At 36.4% G+C, this 20,380-nt stretch overlaps 1 protein-coding gene across 5 annotated transcripts in view; it reads left to right on the forward strand.

The window, feature by feature from the left end:
- Positions 1–12,522: 12,522 nt before the first annotated feature.
- PLD2_1 (Phospholipase) overlaps positions 12,523–20,380 on the forward strand; it is a gene marked incomplete at its 5' end in the record, with an annotated part of 48,073 nt that continues 40,215 nt past the window's right edge. For 2 of the 5 annotated variants that reach the window (XM_051209334.1, XM_012944086.3), the window contains 9 exons: positions 12,571–12,613; positions 12,655–12,859; positions 12,900–13,022; positions 13,055–13,133; positions 13,167–13,232; positions 14,553–14,695; positions 16,578–16,820; positions 17,995–18,147; positions 20,067–20,229. In XM_051209334.1, coding sequence (XP_051074788.1) covers positions 12,571–12,613; positions 12,655–12,859; positions 12,900–13,022; positions 13,055–13,133; positions 13,167–13,232; positions 14,553–14,695; positions 16,578–16,820; positions 17,995–18,147; positions 20,067–20,229 — 1,218 coding nt within the window. Of the gene's footprint in view, positions 12,614–12,654; positions 12,860–12,899; positions 13,023–13,054; positions 13,134–13,166; positions 13,233–14,552; positions 14,696–16,577; positions 20,230–20,380 lie in introns of all 5 variants that reach the window. The other 3 variants (XM_051209336.1, XM_051209337.1, XM_051209333.1) reach the window with 3 other exon arrangements.

Consider the following 20,380-nt stretch of genomic DNA (forward strand, 5'->3'; position numbering starts at 1 on the left):
CGGAATTCTTGGTACTCACGCTTAAATGGTGCATGACCTGTCAACAAGAATAAGTCCCAGAAGTGTTTCCTACGCTTCAACAGCTTCCGGGTTTCCTTAATAATCCATGGAGAGCGATGTGATAGCTTACGTGTTGACTGTGGGATAAACGGCGACGTCACGAACTCGAATGTAGTATTAAACTTATTCCATTCGTTTTCCATCGACCCATCCGCGTCGACCAACCAATCGGTCGAGATAGCAAAGTTTCTGATTGCCGGAATATTAGCTCGCCAGATATTGAGACGGGGTGGAGCAGATATAAATCGGATACCATGTGTCCTAAACTCAAAGTGAAGTATAACGTGATCACTGTTCACTAGTGGGGGGAGGTGCTGAATATCAAAGACATCCTCACAGTAGTGGGTGAGGGCGAGGTCCAGCAGTGACGGTTCATGTTGCAAATCAATAAGTGTCGGTTTTGTGATACATTGTACAAGTGCACACTGAATAACAGTTGATAAAAGATCGCTATCGAAACCTCCACCTGGAGCTGTAAGCTCTATCCAGTTGATATGCGGTGCGTTGAAGTCCCCAGTGATGAGACAACATTCTGCCATACTCCAAAAACGGATGTGTCTTAAGATAAAGTCGTCAGCAAGACAACACGGATTACGGTATATTCCCCCTATAATCACTAACCCATTTCTAGATTTAATCTTAAAACATGCTACCTCACATGTACCACTAACATGGGCCTCCGATATGGTTGATTGTATACGAAAGTGATCCCTAACGTATAACATTATGCCCCCTCCCTTGCGACTTAAAACTCTATCACTTCTAATACAGATATACCCTGCAATGATGGGAGAACAGCCTATATCTACTGTGAACCAAGTTTCTGCAATAACAATTATGTCGGGACTTAATTCATCCACCATCAGACTTAGCTCGGACGTTTTATTTCTAAGACTACGGGCGTTCGTGTAGAACACACTTAAGGTGTTTTGGTAATCATTCGTTCTACCCATACAGGCCTCAAGAGCATAGGCTTCCGAGACCTGACTACCCGAAAACCCTTAATGGTAAGTTTAGTTTCACCATTTAACTTGCGAGTTCTCAACTCCGTAAGAGCATTCTTCCACTTGATTCGATCCTCAAGCGGCCAATCAGGTTGGATACGAATATTTGAATCACGGGTTTTTTGTGCGTTTTTCAATACTATATCTCTCTGTAAAATCCCCGAGAACCACCTTCAATATTATTCCTGGTTGGGTCTCGCCTCCAACCCATTTACCAAGTCGTATTACTTTCGTGATATGTACCCCTGGAACTTCTTCAGGTAGTACGTTTCTTACCACAGATTCCACCAACTGCAGATCACGTGCATGTCTCTTAGGAGGGTCGTTGTCTCTCGACTCCTCTAGATTCCAAATAATTAAACTAGGAAGGGGTTTGGCATCTTTTGAAACCGTGTTCACAGCTTTCGATCGTGACGTTAGATCCTGTGTATTAACTACTGGTATCTTGAGATTAGTTTTTATTGTAGCAGAGTCATGGGAGTCAAGCGAGTGACTCACAACAATGTTTGACGAGGCTGTACGTTGGGACTTTGGCGTAGTGGTCTGAGAGTCAACCAAGGACTTATCAAGTAAACGGTCATTAGTTTTAGCTGTCTTTCCTACTCTTCTGCGTTTCCGCGTAATCCATATCCCATCAGTCGTAGCATCCACATTAGAACCACTCAGGACAGTAAATTTTTATCTGGGTCACCGGTTGCTGCTGTGGCAACATGGCCACCGATATCTAACGAGTTGTCACTCACTGATGGTTTCGGGGTAGACGGTTTAATTGCGGGCTGCACAGTTAGATGTCTGGCTTGCGCCGTGGCAGCACTTACGACATTAACGCAATCTTCGCCATCAGTACCAATATTACCAGTACAGCCCTCATCAACCTTCTTATTAGCCAACATCAGGAGGTTAATTGCTTCCTGGATGAGTAACTTTTTGCTCGAGCAACAAAAACTACAAAGCCAATGAGAGTTGGGCTTTGAGCGCCTTTTATATGCAGTGGGGCTTAATCGGGTGCACATCTTATGGAACCACTTATTACACTCATCACATTGCACCCCTTCCTCCACGGGGAATAAGCAATATGGTTGTCCACATTTATGAGCAGAGCTGGCCATCTTAAAAATCAACTACAATGGTGACAAAAATAAGATATGTAAAAGAATTCTCAAACCCTAACTAAATAAATCAAGTAAAAGTCAACCAAATATGCTTCGATGCAATAAATACACAAAAGCAAAATCTAAACACTCAATACAATATAACTTTAACTGAAGTAGATACATTTAAAGTGTAAACAGTAGTTTTGATGCGTAATTTACGATCAAAACAGTTAATTAACTCAACGAGAAACAATACCACTGTCCTTTTTAGATAGCGCGCGTTCTATATACCTAATATTTAAACAGAATCTGTCAGCAATTAAGCCAACTTATGAATCAATGACATTTTTTTTAAAAATAATTATTCACTATGTTGGTTGTTCACATTTTTATTATCAAACCTACCTGCATTCTGTATATTCGAAAAATTTTAATATAAGGGTTTGTTGTTGTGATACCATCAATTGAGAACTACAGACGAAATCGAATAAATCCATAATAATAATCATTATTTTTGCTAATATTATTATTGTGAATAATTCCATCATATTTATGGAAACTATTACTGAATATACGCTGTAACTAGTTTCGTTCTCATGTCTAAAAAAACTTAATTAGTTAATCGACCAGCTGAGAATCGCTATTTCCTCACAAATAGGTGCAAAGGTGGTGGGGGTGTTAACAAAAAAGTCGGTTAAAGGTCATCAACCATGGAACGAGAATAAATCAAATGATAATATCACTTTCGAATAACTGTGTTACTATGACAATCATATCAAAGAATGATTAAAGCCAGCATATTTTATAACTGTAACACATAATTAAACACTTATTTTTTCAAACAATTTCAAACTAATGTTTGACAAACTGATGCATATGTATTCAGGTAATGATTAGAAAACAGAGAAGTATTAATATGGAGGTAAATTACAACCTAATCTTATTTATTTTTCAACTTGGTCTTCTTTTATTTGAATAAGGACATTTGACAAATATGTAGTCTTCATTTGCAGCCGAAACACTGAGTATTTTGCTTCAGTCTGGTGAAAATGAATGGAATGCAACCGTTTACTTTTGATATTCAATCATACTTTTTGGAGAATTCAATAGGGAAATAGGCTGAGTGATTATTGATTAAATTAGTTCTTTGATACTAGCTACATTGCTGATTTACAAACAAACGGATATGATTCGAACTTGGTTAACAAAATTATGAATGTACTTATCTTAGTATTTTTATGATTTCACCTACTTTTTATTTTGCAAGAACTATTTTGAAAGATCAGGCTTATCTGTGATAACCGGACTCTGAATATATTAACTAGTGAATGGCTTACGACAACATGATTCGTACATATAGATTTCAAATTTTTATTTCTTTTAAATGGCTTGAAATAACAAGAACAGTGATTAGAATCACTTGATTTTTTAAAATCTCATTTCAATAATTTTTTATAAACTTAAAAGTCAAAATCGAAAATTAAATTTAACATACCTCAATAGAAACGAATTTGTTCGAATGTTCATCAGAACAAATCCTAACTAAATATCTTAATTTAATTCATGTTGATTAAGTAAGTAAAAATGTTACGCAACTAAATAAATGAACATAAAGTTATGACGACTAAGAAGAATATTTGATGATTCATACTCAGTTGGTTAACATAGTGATTGTGTTATTAGATGGTAATAAAAGTGAATAGTCCTGATACTTAGGCAAAGAAAGACTAGCAACTGCTTTTCTTTCAGCACATAAATCAGATGTGATATGGATGATAGCAACAGTTTTGACAAAGCTAAGAAAACGAGCGCTAGATTATGCAGTAGCCTTATTGCATGCACTCTTGACTGTATTCTTCAACTTTTTTCAGTCGAGCAATTGTGAGCTTTTTAAGATGTTCAAGGATCAGTCAAGTATTTTCTACATTTTCTTAAATTTTCACACCTAATATACTCTCTTCAATTTGACCTGCTGCTTATCTCTAGACTAATTTTTTTCAGAAATTTTTTTTCATATCATGTAAGCAACCTGCTTAGCATAAGATATATCGAATTAGCTACGATCATTATCATTAGGAGTTTGGCTGTGTATACAGGATCATTCGACTCAAGTTGTTTGTTGCTAGCCCTATAGCATTTCGAGTTATTGATCTAATATCTCGTACCGATGAGATATCAGAGAATCTCATTGCTTAATTCCTTATTCACCTTCGAGTACAACCTGATTTAAATTCTTGAACGGATTTCAAACGATATATTCTTCATGATATTGCAATGCAACACGTTCACTGGTAGATAATACTGTCAATAACATGGAAATGCATTTATAAACATTTGGTTTCTTTGAATTTTTTCTGCATAGAATGATCAATATAGCTCTAGGAAAGGCTAAGTTGTACTTAGCTTTGTACCGATTATTCATGTAGCTTCACAACCCAATAAAGGCAGGATGAGGTAACAAATGACTTCTACTAATGTTGGCCACCGTAGTTCTTTGACCTAATATATTTATCACCAAATTATTGTAAATAGATATTTTTCTAAGGATTTCTTCGAAATTCTTCTGATTTACTAATTGTATATGTCTTTTCTCTTCAATTAAAGTTTTGATGATTGACTAGAAAAAAGTTATCAAAATCTGATTATAAGCCATTCTAAGTATCAAATGGAGCAGTTAACCTCCCAATGAATATCTACAAAAAGCAGCCAAATTTTGTCGTCTTCATACAAATAACATATCAATCAATTCTTGTTTGTCTAGTTCAATAAATTTTACGAGTTGAATTCGAATTTTTGGTTGTTGTAAGTAACAAACATGCTAGGTATATGTGATTCATTCTCCAGTTGTATGTTCCAGGTTCATCTTCGAAAGATTAGCTATTGAAATATTTGTCACAATATAGAACACATTATTTCACATCGCTACTGCATCAATCCTAAAGCAAAAATGTGCTGACGTAAGTGACAGATATTTGGACGTGGATAATAATAGAAGTATGAGGCTAGAACACTGACTAGTATGGTCTAGGATTCTAATAAAAAACACTACAATTACCGATGCTGTAGTATCAGAAAACTCTCCTAACAACAAGAACAAGTGTTACAAAATACTGCTAATGAGCTGTTGACGGAAAACTCTTAATTGTTTTTCTGATCAGTGAACTATGTTGTAGTGAGGTGAATCAAACATATAATCTAGTTCTAGTTGAGAGGTTCTGTTTATTGATTCCGTCGACCAGCATTTTTTAAGAATATAATTATAATAACATGTATTCTAAAAGAATTTTAAGGGATTTCACGCCATAATTGCTTCATAGCTAGTCGCTCAAATCATTAAGGTATTTATCTATTTTCAATCTCAAGGATTGTTTAGAACTAACTTTAATTTTGTCATAAAATCTTAATTACTTATCGAGACTATATATGATCACTTATGTAGCCATAATATCATCATGTCACTTGTGATGAAATTAGCAGTGTTGTCTGATAGTTTTTGAAATAAATTCATTATTTTAGAGTACACAAAATAATTCAACGGTTAACAATGTCAACAAGTTTGTGTCTGTGGATTAATCCTAATTGATTTGTGATACTTACTTTCAAAAGATCAGTACCATCTAGTTTACCAGCAGGCAGCTAACAATGTATATTTTGTGAATTATTACAAATCACATGCAGTTTTACATACACTATCATGTTAATACCACGAAAAACTTAATTTGTCCATCCAGTAAATGTTCATTTTGTTGTTAGTTACACACATTACGTTTGGATGATCCAGAAGACTCCTCGCAAAGGACAATAAAGGATCAGGGAACACTAAGAAGCATTTCATCCAATCAGCGTTCACTTGAAGTTTTAGCCAGAAACATCAAGAAAGTGGAAAGTCACATGTAGAGTTTCTGATTGACTGATTACTATACTGCTACCATGTTTAGTAGCATTCCAGAATCTTTGGGAAAACCCAAGGACATCTAAAATACTATAAAAACTCTATATTTTCTGTACTAAAACGAACCTTTGGAGTAATGTACTTCTCGCATATTTAGCGCCTTTTCTCTCGTGTTCAGACCGCTGTATAATTCTAGCCTGTGGATTACGAGAATAGCTTAGGAACCGAATATAGCGTTCAATTAGTAAGATTTATCATATTATTACCCTCAGAAACTGTTCCCCAACCAATGAAATACCTGTTATTGTTTGATAATAGCCAACTGAAAAGTCATGATCGACTTTTGATTTGCTTAAATCCACAGATAGTTTTGAGCTGGTGATTCAAGTTTCACATAACTTAGTGTTGTAGTGAAAGAAAAATTTTCAGATTTCTTCTTTATTGATTTGAGTGAGGACTTTAACGTAAATAACATTGTCCATGTGACTGGACTTTAAGAAGTAGTGATAAAAATGGTATCAATCTGGAATTGTGAAATCACAGTGACGTTGTTCATCTATCAAGCTCTTCGCAAACGGAAAGTTGTGACATACTATGACCGAACCAAATAACTCGAAATGCTTGAAATAAAATGTTCAGCGAAATTTACACTGTAATACGTAGCAACTAGTAACCCAATTGACGAGTAGAAACCTGAAATGCTGGATAAAACAACAACTGATTAGTAAGAATTTTATGGATAACCTCAGTTAATCTTGGTGGAGATGATTATTATGATTAGTGAGTAATCAAGTGTGATCCTCCCGATAATCATTGAAACAAAAAGCAGACAGAATACATTAGGCGAAACGCATATTGAGATTTACAGTAGTAGAACGAAAGATCTTAGTATCTTGAAAAGTAACTTGGATTTTAACTCCCTTCTTTCTTTTCATATCTGTGATGTAATTTGTGACGCATATCTAAAACCGCACGAGAAACTGACTAGTGATTTTAACCAATGGAAATAGGAAACTTGTTATCAGTATAGCAACTTGAATTAGTTTACAGACCTTAGATCGTAAATATTAAAAATAATATGGTGTGTGCCGAGATGTGAGAATAATATCACTTCGATTATATTCATTATAATGTATCCCAGTTCACAGTTTCTTTGTTTTTCCACCAGTTGTTTACCTCGGGTAATACTGTAGTAAATTCGGATATCACACAAAACTTTAATAACTGACGAATTAATTAAATAAATTCGTGAGTATCTTGTCATTATTCATACTATTTTTCATAACTTCATTTGATGTGCACGGGCATAAATATTCACTAAAACGTTTTGCTAGGTTCAGTTGGTTAAGCGTTCGCGCGCGAGACCGAAGGCCTTGGGTTAGAATCCCGCGAGCAAGACGTGGATGCGCACTGCTGAGGAGTCCCACAATAGGACGAAACGGCCGACCAGTGCCTCCAGGTTTCTGAAGGTGGTCTAACATCGATCGGTTCATGATCTCAATCAAAAACTTAATAATCTCCACAACCCTTATACTAGTATTTCTACGCTGTTAACCGGTGATAAGATGCACGCGTTACACATCATTCATCGTTCTTACTTTATTCGTCGACAAACAGGTTCTTAACACACCTATTACATGCATCTTTAAATAGTGAATTATCGTATCTTCTTGGAAAACATTACGTCATAATCAAAGATCATATTATAAACATTGGAGTTGTATTTACACCTGTAGTGACTCACTTTTATCACGAGAACGCGATTAATTTATTGAAAACAATTATTATTATGGCCAAGTGTACCAGTGACTGTTTTAATGTGCTTTTGTTTAACTGTGCTAAAAAGCATCCATTATTCTCACACTTTGATTGTGACCTCGCGCGAATTCGGTTACGCTCTGTAACCAAGCTTCTATCCTGGCACGATCTCGGTATCCTTTCGATACCACGAGATCGCCATCTAATATATCTCGACTTGGTCCATTAACTGCCTTCTGATATTTGGCTTCTCGGGGATTTTATGGTATTATTTGGTTACGTTTAACCTTCGCCTTCTGATTTACTTGGCACGTGTTTTTTGGTAGCGGTGTTCATAGTTATTCTCAACTCGACACCACGCTACACAGCTTTTGAATACAAAACCCTTGATATATACGTACATTTATTTTTAGTCCATCACATAACTGATGTTGCTATTAAAATGCTCACCCTCCATGAGGAATTAAAGTCACTTAGTGGTACATTAACAATCTGGACAACGCAGCAATGATTTGATTGTAGAATGTTGGATGCCTGAATATGTTTTAATAAGGCATTGAGTTTTGTTGAAGTAAAATGCATTAACAAGAAAATATTTGAGATAAATTTGTTCACAACAGCAAAAACTGTAGCTCAGTGAAACAAAAACATAGATCAATAGTCCTGGGTAGATCCTAGAGTAAACTTCTTGCAGTCCACTGAGGTAAAAAAGATATGTCCAGGATTATGTAGTGATAACACACAGAGACTTAGTTTTGAATGTTTATACTAATACCACGTCTCTTGAGTTTTTTTATCGTTTTATCAAAAATTGATGCCGGCATCAAACAAAATAAGACCGAAAAACGTCAAAATCTGTAGTATTTTACTTAACATCTATTAGGATTCGACGAGGAGAAAGGACGGCCCACCAGTAATCGCCGTTCAACTCTGTTCCGGACATTCATTTTTGGTTCTTTTCAGTTAATATTCATTCTCTCTATGTCTGCTTCCACCTTTCGACGCAATCCGTTCGTCGGTCTACAACTTTTCATTCTCCCTTCGGGACTCTAAGTCATGGTTTTTTCATGAATCAATTCCACAATTTCCTCAATGTATGTACTAATTTCCTCTTCGGTTGGAAATTGGTTTCTTCCCCATCACAGTAGTTCGTTGCTGATGGTATCCGACCAACGGACATTCGGTATCTTACGAAGACAATGCTTTATAAATACCTGTACCTTCTTAATGACGGTTGTGGTAGTTCCCGAAGTTTCAGCTCCGTACGGTAGAACTGTCTTTACGTTCGTATTGAAGATTCTCACTTTGATATTGGTTGACAGTGGTTTTGAGTTCCATATGTCCTTCAACTGTAGGAGTGCGGCTGTTGCTTTGCCAATCCTCACCTGCACACCTGCATTGAATCCTCCTTTTTCATCGATGGTGCTACCCAGATACGTGATAATTTCCACCTCTTCCAGAGCTCCTCCATCAAGTGAGATTGTGTTGGTGTCCTGTGTGATGTATTTGAGGATGTTGCTTTTTGCCTTGTGTATGTTGAGGCCTATTGCTGCAGAGGCTGCTGCTAAACTGGTTGTCTTCATCTGCATTTGTTCGTGTGTATGGAATAGAAGAGCTAGGACATCTGCAAAGTCCGAATCGTCTAGTTGCATCCAGGTTGTCCATTGTATTCTGTGCTCCCCTCGGATGTGGAGGTCTTCATAATCCAGTCACCCTCCGAAAGAAGAGAACGGGTGAGAGTAATCAGTCCTCTCTGTTTTGAGTCTTGTTTTGGAACGCACCTCTCAGCTGTAAGCCATGCACCATCCTGCAGTGCAGTCCAGTGTTTGGATTCCGGAAGATGTTGACGATTCTCTCAGCCACTCACACCATAGTGTCGAAGGAGGTTCCGTATAATTCTCCTTTTCACGTCGTCAAACGCTTTCTAATAGCCAAGGAAGTCGAAGTGTATTAACGAGTTCCACTCAACTGACTATGCAACGATAATCCTTAGTTTCACAATTTGGTCTATGAACGACCGGACCTTATGGAATGTGGTCTGCTGATCTCGAAACTGTACGTCTACTGAATCCTTCAGCCAGTTAAGCAATACTCTGTTGAAAACCTTTCCCGATATTGACAACAGTGGGATTTCATTATTGTTCTCACATTCCCTCGGATTTCTTTTCTGTGATATCTTGATGATATATCCTTTTATCCAGTCGGCTGGCACTTGTTGCTCCTCCCAATTCTTCTTAACTAAACTGTAGAGCATGTTTTCAGTTACCACTATGTCTGACTCCAGTGCTTCAGCTGCTATACTGTCAGGTTATGCTGCTTTCCCACTCTTGTTTTGTCTCACTACCGATTGTCGTTGGTGGAGTAACATCTACAGGAAGGTCTGTGGGTACTACTTCGATGTCCGATAGATTCAATTGGGCTGGTCTACTCAATGTTTCTCGGAGCATCCTACACATCTGTGAATCTGTGCTTGAGTCTCGGTGATTATTTTGCCTTCTTTGTCCCTGACCGTTATCTATGGTTTTCTATATTTCCCTGATAGTTTCTTCGTCGTGTCATATATCTGTCTCATATTTCTTCTCCTGCAGCTTTTTCCTCTTCCCTTGCTAGTGCTTCCACGTACTTTTACTAGTCAGCTCTTATGCTCTTCTTCACTTACTTGTTTGCTTGTGTTTATTCGGCATGAGCCTTGATTTTCTCTGTTGTTGTTCGGCTGGTGTTAACTGCTGTCTCCTTGCTCTTACTTTCTTGAATCTTGTCCAGCTTTTCGGTGGAGATCCATTCCTTCTGACACGTTGAAATTAATGCCTCTATGGTACTTTCCCGACTGTCCTACACAGAAGCTTCTACTTATTACAATAGATACTGCGAAACCCGGAGCCTATTGCTGACTAGTCCTTCTGGTCCTCCACATTGTCTGAATATCACATGCATATGTAGTAATTTTTGTTCTGGTTTTCAGGAGAAGCATCGACCTTGTGACTTACGAAGAAACTCGGCTTTAACCGTAAGGTGTCATAATTCTTCAGAATGAAGATCGTCCAACTCGCATAGCTGAAACTGTTTGAATTGTTCACTCTGGTTGGCGCTTTTTTGCAGTTGAGAAACTGGACTACTGAAGGAATAAAAGGGCATAGACCACTAGGGTGATCTGTTCTTGAGTGGTGATACACTATAGCATTGTGTCGTTACGTGAAGTCTTGTAGCTTTTGTGGTTTATATAAAACGTAAATACAGCCTAAGTGAAGATGTGACAAGTGTGAAGGGGTCGTAAATTCCCTTATTGTGCTGTCAATTTTTTTTAGAATATCAGTTTAATCCACTTCGATGGGTGGGCCTAGTATCTCTTAAACTTCCTCTTGCTTACTGGCTTTGAAGTCATTAGTTTCAAGTGAAGTGATATCTAGAGTATATGAAATATTGTTGTTGCAATTTTTTTCATTTATAACGAACGTTGTTTTGGACATTACATTAAAACCCTTAGAAACCACAGATTGTTCCACCTCGGGAAATTGGCTGAGTGAAATAACTCAGTCCCACTTCATACTTATCCAATTATGTTAATCAATCTAGAATAAACCAAGGGTAAGGGGTTTTCAGGCCAACTCACTATAGTATGTCCCGTGGGAACTAATGTTGTTGGGTTGCTCAATCATACTTCGAGCCTCAGACCGTATATATACCACCCGTTAAAAAGGAAACGGTGTGTAATTAGGTTAATAGACCAAAATATGGTATACCACCGATTATGGTTTACATCTCACAAAGACATTATTTCAAGGCTACTGCTGAATCTGTTTGACGTTACGCCTTTAAATTCCCGGGTACTGTGAAATTCTATGTCCTTAACGAATAATTCCCATGCAATTGCCGACCAGCCAACCAAGTATATTGGCTAGATTTGGTCCGGCTGCCGAATTTAATACGTTTTCTGAATCCAGACTTTTAGGGAAGTCCCCTAACTTCGGAGCAGTAGGAAATTTACAATATTTGAATCAAGAACTCTCACATAGCCAAAGGCAGGTGCTATTCACATAGAATTCCGTAGAATACGCTGTATTGAATGGCAAGACTAAATTCCTCTACCTGTCTGTACCAAGTTATTAGACAACTTTCAGTTATAATAGTGACAATAAAAAGCCTACATAAAATGCTACGGGTCAGTGATGAATTCTAAGCACTGACTGTAAATTTCTGTTCAAATAGCTTGGCCGAAATATGCTAGGGATTTTACACTGGAAGAGCAACAGTGTTGAAGTCTATTTAAGTTGAACGAAAATGATCTGATACTCTAGCTTACCTCACCATTTGCCAAATATCCACTTTGAACCCCTCCATCATGACTGCTAAGCAATGTGATAGATTAGGTGACCTTAAGCAACAAATGTAACCACACTAAAGCAATCTCCTACACCGCACAGAACATACTTCATGAAAATGGCGTGCGGAAAAACTGGAGGATAGGCCAATCAATGACCTTGGAGATATTTAATAAGCAGTTCAGTGTTTGGTAATCAGCCCACCAATCTGAAAAATGTCCGGCTAGACGAATTTCACGTACCTTATATAGCTCACCACCATGATATCTAACCTAGAATACTGTATTCGGCCAGTCAACTTATAATTTTTTGAATTTTCGGACACCGATGTATACTTTACAGGGATGTATCAAGTTACAGATATGACTGAAAATTGTTTGTTTAAGTAACCTGATATTTTTTTAATACACGTTCCCCTATTCAACATATGTAATTTGTTTTCGATGTCAAATGTTATGGAAGCTACAAGTTCCCCTGATGAAGCAGGTTGGTTTCTTCTTTTCGGATTCAATACTGATTCTTTTTAGGTTTGGATTCCACTCTCAAATATGAAAAAAGTCGATATAATAATGCAAATGTATTTCTCCCAAATACTCCAATTATAATCAAAATTGTTCATTCTTGCGAATCCCAGATAATAATAGATGCTGGAAATCAGTTACAATCAAGAACTGGGTCATTAGCTGGGAAACAACTCCCCCATGGCAGTCTTGTACTCACTAACCAGAGTTGGTATATGTTTTCCAATATATTTTAAACATACTCTATCTAGGTACGAGCTAAGATTGAAACATGGAGATTTCGAGTGGAGTGTTCACCGCACTTTGGCGGAATTAAAGTCTTTCCATACTTCGTTTATGTTACAGAGAGCCTTGCTATCAATAAGTAATAAAAGGTAGTTAAAATATTCATATATTCTTTTAGCAGAAAGGACAGCCGTCGAAAACTTAATCCGTTTCCTCCAACTTTTGAATTCGCTAATGATAAAAAACTATATAATCGCAGGGTAGCAAGATTTATTTTAAAAAAATTATTTTAGGTCATGTTGGAAAAGTACATTCAGAGCATTATCGATGTACGAGAATACCGAGAAACAGATCTAGTCGTGAGTTTTTCGTTACGGTTTTGTATGGAATGAAACTGTCTTGGTGCTTATGACTGAAATTTTAAATCCGTTTTGACTGTCAAATTGGAAAGTATATATATTAGAATACAACATTGGATCAACTTAGAGATCACCATTGCTAGAACTAGCACACGATATCTAGCATCCTGTCCCTTCCAAATCGAAACTGGAACTAGCTGGATATAAACTTTAGATTTTCAAGTCTCCTCTAACTTGAGTGTTTCCCAATAATCTCTAAATTCCTACGATTTAAAATATTTCGGCTGTATAACACCTGAAATGCTCCGATAAAATAGTTTTCTTATTCCATTGATACGCGTTAGTAAAACCTCAACAACATTTTGATTAGCTTCAGGTTACCTAAACGTTTTTGTTTCACACCAAACTACTTAGATTATGTATTATGTGTTTGAATAATGCTATACACCTAGACAAATCTAGTTCTTTCGACTGTATTTTTTGAACATTTTGTAACTATCGACTTGTGAAAATATTGTCAAGTGTATGTGTGGATCATTGACTTACTGCAAAAAGCATGGGAAGTAAAGCTGAATTTTATGAACAAACCAGTTTTATACCCACTTTCTTTGTCACTAATGGGCCATCTCTTATGTAAGTGATAGCACTGTGTACACACTAAAAGTTATTATATTTACAATTCAAACAAGGTAAATAATAGTTCAAAAATTATTCTTGTGATACACGAATACTGTATTTACATCAAAACAGTAGAGTTAGAATTGAAATCAAAAACCATACGTGGTTTTATATTTGGGTTTTGGAAAGTGCTTTCTGCGTGTATTTTGTTATAAAGGATTCAAAATCATGTACCGAGCCATCATTTTTTCCATTCTTTCAGTACTGACTGTTATATGTTTGTTCAGCACCTCATTTTAGCAACGAATATAATACATGGAAGGAGATCGATGAACTGACAACTATACCATTTTGGAGTAAACCTGTGCAAAACTAAACTTCGTTTACTCGCATTGAAATATTTCAGCACTGAAGGCCGTAAAATAACAACACATTGGTTGTCGTCAAGTAATCGGTCAAAAAACGAAAAAAATTCATGTTATTTGGGGCTGTTTTAGTCTCTGTGGGGAATGTTTACATTTCTTTTCTTGTCCAAGAATCCCTCTTGAAAGCTATCTGGGTTTGTCAATCCTAACAACTTTACTCATTACAAAATCTCTTACTCCGTATGAAATATTTTATTACTTCCCTGATTTACATATTATAACGTATGTTCAACCCCATCAACTAAAATGGTGATTTTAAATTTTAAATATTTTGTAGCTCAGACTTCTTGAAGTATCACCTTTATCTTTCGTGAATTGTTCCGGTGGTTTGAAATTAAAAGAGGATTTTGTTAATAAGCTGCCATCGTACAATTACTTTAATAAGTGCTGTTGTGTGTCAGGAATCTGTCTACAGAAGCGGTAAGTAAGCTTACACTGAGAAACATATTTCATTGTTGTATTTGTTATTTTTTACATGCCTAAATTTAACATATTTCGGAATTCATTTGACGAAAATACTGTCTTTAGCATTTTCCTTTGACAGATAATTTTAGTTCAGGTAATAGTGAGAGGCTATTTTACTAGAGGTAGGCACATGTCCATAGTGAATAAAATGAGAAAGTGGAATGTCTGGAAGTTTTTATTACCCTACGTTACGATATAGAACTTCTAGCCAAAAGGTAATGTCTATGAATATGGAGTTTTGATTTTAAAAAATTAGCACAATAAAAGTAACCTCAAATTATGTTGGTTTAAAATCCTGTATTTACCCTGGGGCAGTAGTGTGAAATTACAAAAATTAAGGAGTTTCGGATAACGTAATCGATTTTTGCGGAAAGTCAAGTGTACAATAAAAGGTCTAGTTTGAATGAATGAAAATTTTGATAGAGCTTTCACACTGAAGATTTATAGAATGTGTTCACCTTTGCCAATACGACCGATTTTGAAGTACGTGACTTGAATTTTTCAACCAAGGTTAACATTTGCCATATGAAAATATGGTAATTAGGAGTGCTTGAATTGTAGTATAAACTAAGAATCCTAGAAGTAACATAATTTAACCAAGAAGTATTAGATTAGCACGAGTGATATTATATCATCTTCATTTTTTCAACCTATTCCAGTGCTGGACAGCACAGGACTTCGGAATACGATATGACAAAAAATACATATTACGCACCCGATTTTTTGAGTCAGCATCAATCAACAGCCTCATTGACCACCACCACATAAGAATTTTCCCCCATGTATTTACTTCTTCCAAAATACTTGTGTAGTTTCTGAAGACACTAGCGACCAGATTATAGCCATCTATTGATGCTTTATATCTTTTAAGTCTAGCAAACTCGTTAAACTACTAAAAATGTCAAGATAATTAGGTGGCCAGTGGGTTTGTTTGCCAAAATCTGTACAGAAAGTATTGAAACTGAGACCGAAACATATTTCAAGGACAAAACATCACTGTGCTTCAGTGCAATGAATTTAGTAAATCAGATTTGATACTTCTTGGTGGTACAGCCGATATTAGAATCTTGTTTGTTTGAGAACTACTGATGATTTTCAAGTTCAGAAGTCCCGAACTTGTTCTTAGTGAAATACGTCTAGGTATCACAAAAGAAACCAGAAAAACATTGGAGAATGTCTGAACGAAATTTCATGTTCTCATTTATTGAGGTCTAAATTACAGAAAAACAAGAGAAAAAGTGAGCCAATGAATTCTCAAGCAAATGATAGGAACTTAAATTTACTAATGAAAGCAGTCGGTAACAATTAACAATGAAATAAGCGTTAGCTTAGGACAGTCTGACAGTTGAAACTATGAACTGATAGAATTCGCATTCTCAGTTGATCTATTCCAAATTTACTTTGGTTAATACCACAAGCATTCATATATTACTCACTAACATCAATAATCAAGAGCTTCACAGTCAATATATCTTTAAACATCCTTAGATGTTGGCGATTGAGAAGTGATATGGCTGTAAATTAAACCAAAGCAGTGTTTAAGAAATCGTTTAGTCGAACTGTCTTACAGCTCGTAATTGTTGGACTACGACGTAGTCTAGCAATGCATCAATTATCTAATCCTTTACTTAGTTTCGTGATTTTTCCAATCTTAAAATTTATATAACTATAACTCTAGAACAGGTCGACTGATTTTGTTTATGGTAATAACAGTTTTGGACCTACTGAGGTTTTAAATTAAATCATGGTTGAGTCGACCATACAACTTGAATTTTCAATAAAATCAAATTTTGCTAATTTATGGCGTGTCTTAAGTTATTTACTTTCATTTTGATAGGTGGCTTATTTTAAAAGATAGCTACTTCGTATACATGAAACAGCATGGAGATAAAGTGAAAGCCAAAGATATCGACAAATCAGCAAAAGGAAAACTAAGACTGGCGTTTTCAATTGAACTCAGTGGGAAAAACCGATCATGGCGTTTGTGTAATATATTCTTAATGGACCAAAACTTTGCGTTTAAAACGAGAATAGTAGAGCGATCAGGACAGTGTCAGCTGAAACTATATAATTCCCTTGGGTGAGCGTTTATTTGACCCCGTGAAAGTTTTCTGGAAACCGTCTGGATCTCTAGATATTTAACCAGGATATCAATTTACTCTACCAGAGCTTGGGAGAAATATGGAGCTAAACGTATTTCACTAAAATATTATTTGTGAAATTACAACCATACGATACAAATCTCAAGTGAAATGCTAATGATGTAAAGAAGGCTATTTCATATCAAACATGAATGTCCGGTCTCTATAAAAACCTATTTCTTATTAAGATACTGAAGTACTACCTATAAAAGTATTGCTAAATAATGGATGTCCGATTTTGCTAGCCCATTACCATATTCATAGCTTAAGAATTTATCAGGTTATCCTTGGTGAAAGTGTATACGTTACCGATCATACCACTTTCATACACTGGCTGTAAATCCCACAATTTTAAACCTTATTACATTTTAGGAATATAATAACTCACCTCTCAATACTTGTCAACTTCGTTCAATGAATATTTGTCAGTATTTTTATTTTCCAGTAAACTCAGAACACTTGCAACTATGGTCCGATTGGTATCAGATTTTGTTGTGAATAAAGTTTCATTACATCATATTTGTTTCGTAGCTTTAACAAACAATTACCGGTCTGAAAATAACGGAGCGATTCAAAATACATCATTACCAGATATTTATCTTCAGTCGCATTGACTACCTGTAATAAAGACACAGACTTGCTTAATTAAGGAAATTCTGTCTATGTTTGGTATTTCTGATAATTCCTGATGTAAAATAATGTTATTTAAAATGCCTTCGTCAACTGGAAATAATTTGAAGTGAAAACAGCTATTTAGTACATCAGATCAATAGATGATACTTGTTACTTTTTGGTGCAAGAAAACTTTAAAAGATGTTGACATTATAAAATTCGATGTTTGATAGAATATGTGAATGTGCCCTCCTCTTTGTTAAATTATGTGCTTTATAAATTTGTTCACAGGTAATTGCCATGTCTTATTGATAAGCTTAAGCGAATCTCAAAAGTTTCAGTGGAGTGATTTGCATAAATTCTTACATCTCTGAAGCCATTTGTAAAAAGAGCAAAGTACCTTAACTTCCTCTTCGTTAGAAAGCTAATAAATGTCATGGTCTGTTATTATTCATAATGATTTAATGATTTGCGTTTGTTTGTTGTTGTTCTATGTCAAAGCGAGTTAGTTGTCATTTGTCAATCAGATGATCGAATGAATGATTGGAACAAAGTACTTTCATCACACATTTACAAAGACGGTACTAGAGATTTCATACAATACAATCGTTTTGGATCATATGCACCTCCGAGGTCTGATACACAAATATGCATGTAAGTTTATTACTTAAGCAAGTTCAGCAAAGTGATATTTGTCAGTATAGGTATGTGGAGACTGGTGAGTTTTAATTGAGATCATAAACTGATCATCGTTAGACCACCACTGAAAACCCGGAAGCACAGGATGGCCGTTTCGTCCATTATGGAATTCCACTGTAGTGCAGATCCAGGGTCTCGCACGCGGGACTCGAACCCGGGACCTTCAGTCTCGCGCGCGAACCATAACCGTAACCAATCGAGTGCAAGCGTGTTGACTGTGAAGCATTTACCCACCAAAGACAATTGAAAATGGTTGCGCATTATCGTGGATTGGTTGAAGCTAGACATTAACACCGTTGGATTGCGGGTCAGTGGTCTAGAGGTTAGACGTTTGCGCGAGACCGAAGGTTCCGGTTCGGGTCTTAAGTGCGGAATCATGGATAATCATTGGTGGGCAGTCCCACACTAAGACGAGACGGCCATCCGATGCTTCCGGGTTTTCAATGGTGGTCTAACTATGATCGGTTCATAATCTCAATTAAAATTATATCTGCTTTAACTTAACATGAAAAGTGTTTTTGAATAGAGTTCACTAATGATGGTCAAAAAGCTAGTGAATACTAGATTTAACTTACTTTTTTTGGTGCTAAACTCTTCATACTATTAATTTCGCGAAATCATTGTATCAATCGAATATCAGGAAACTGGCAGTTAAAGTCTTTTTTATTAAAGTGCCTTTCCTCGAAACTCAAGAAAATATATTTGTAATGAACACCAAGATTAAAATAACAGAGTATATTGGTCGAATTCAACACAGAGGACACCAACCAAATCTCACTTGATGGAGGAGCTCTGGAAGAGGTGGAAGCTTTTAATGAAGTTTTGTTCTCTGAGCTGGATGGTTTAGTCAGGGAGCTTTCATCGCTCTTCTGAACGACATCATCAGCACAAACTTCAGATAGAAGTGAAGTGTTCGAATTTCTTCATATGTGTTTCACAGCTTGTTCTGTTCAGCTCGACGTTGATTGGTTCTTATTGACCTTAAATTTATCATTGTTTACTTCTGTGTTTTGGTTGTGTCCCCCATTGGTTTGATATTTGTTCCTATCACGTATATGCGTAGCACCATCGATGAACAAGGAGGATTCAATGCAGGTGTGCAGGTGAGGATTGGCAAAGCAACAGCCGCACTCCTACAGTTGAAGGACATATGGAACTCAAAACCACTGTCAACCAATATCAAAGTGAGAATCTTCAATACGAACGTAAAGACAGTTCTACCGTACGGAGCTGAAACTTCGGGAACTACCACAACCGTCATTAAGAAGGTACAGGTATTTATAAAGCATTGTCTTCGTAAGATACCGAATGTCTGTTGGTCGGATACCATCAGCAACGAACTACTGTGATGGGGAAGAAACCAATTTCCAACCGAAGAGGAAATTAGAACATACATTGAGGAAATTGTGGAATTGATTCATGAAAAAACCATGACTTAGAGTCCCGAAGGGAGAATGAAAAGTTGTAGACCGACGAACGGATTGCGTCGAAAGGTGGAAGCAGACATAGAGAGAATGAATATTAACTGAAAAGAACCAAAAATGAATGTCCGGAACAGAGTTGAACGGCGATTACTGGTGGGCAGTCTGTGCTCCACGACGCGGATTAACTGGCGTTAGTGAACGAGTGCGTCACTTTCGCAATCACATATTCCATCATTCGGAGGAGACATTTTTAACGCAAATACTGGTTCATAATTATAAAACTTTACCTAACATTAGATCCCCCAAGAGTGAAGCTTGTAATTCAATCCATAATTACTCAGTTTTTGAATTTTATTTGTCATTTTCTTGTACAAAACTCAATCCGCCAATTCAAATGATGCTTCATATAATATAATATAGAAGTTTCCTATTTTCCCCTGTCAAATAAAGGTTTATAGATGGGGCTTGTTATATGGAAGCCGTGGCTAAAGCAATTTCTCAAGCGCAACACGAAGTTTTTATTACTGACTGGTGTATGCATCCCACTGTATTTCTTAGACGTCCAGTACGAGATAACACATGGCGCTTAGATATGCTGCTTCACGCAAAGGCAGTAAGTTGTTAAGTTCCCGTATTTCCATCTTAACTAGATTGTTATTTGATAGTGATAATAAGGATAAAGTCAAATAATTTTCATTTCGTTAAAGTTTGTCATAGATAAGATCGTAGGTATATTCTCTTTTAAGCTGTCTGATAAATTATTA

The sequence above is a fragment of the Schistosoma haematobium genome, chromosome 1 (genome assembly GCF_000699445.3).
Source record: "Schistosoma haematobium chromosome 1, whole genome shotgun sequence".
NCBI lineage: Eukaryota > Metazoa > Platyhelminthes > Trematoda > Strigeidida > Schistosomatidae > Schistosoma > Schistosoma haematobium.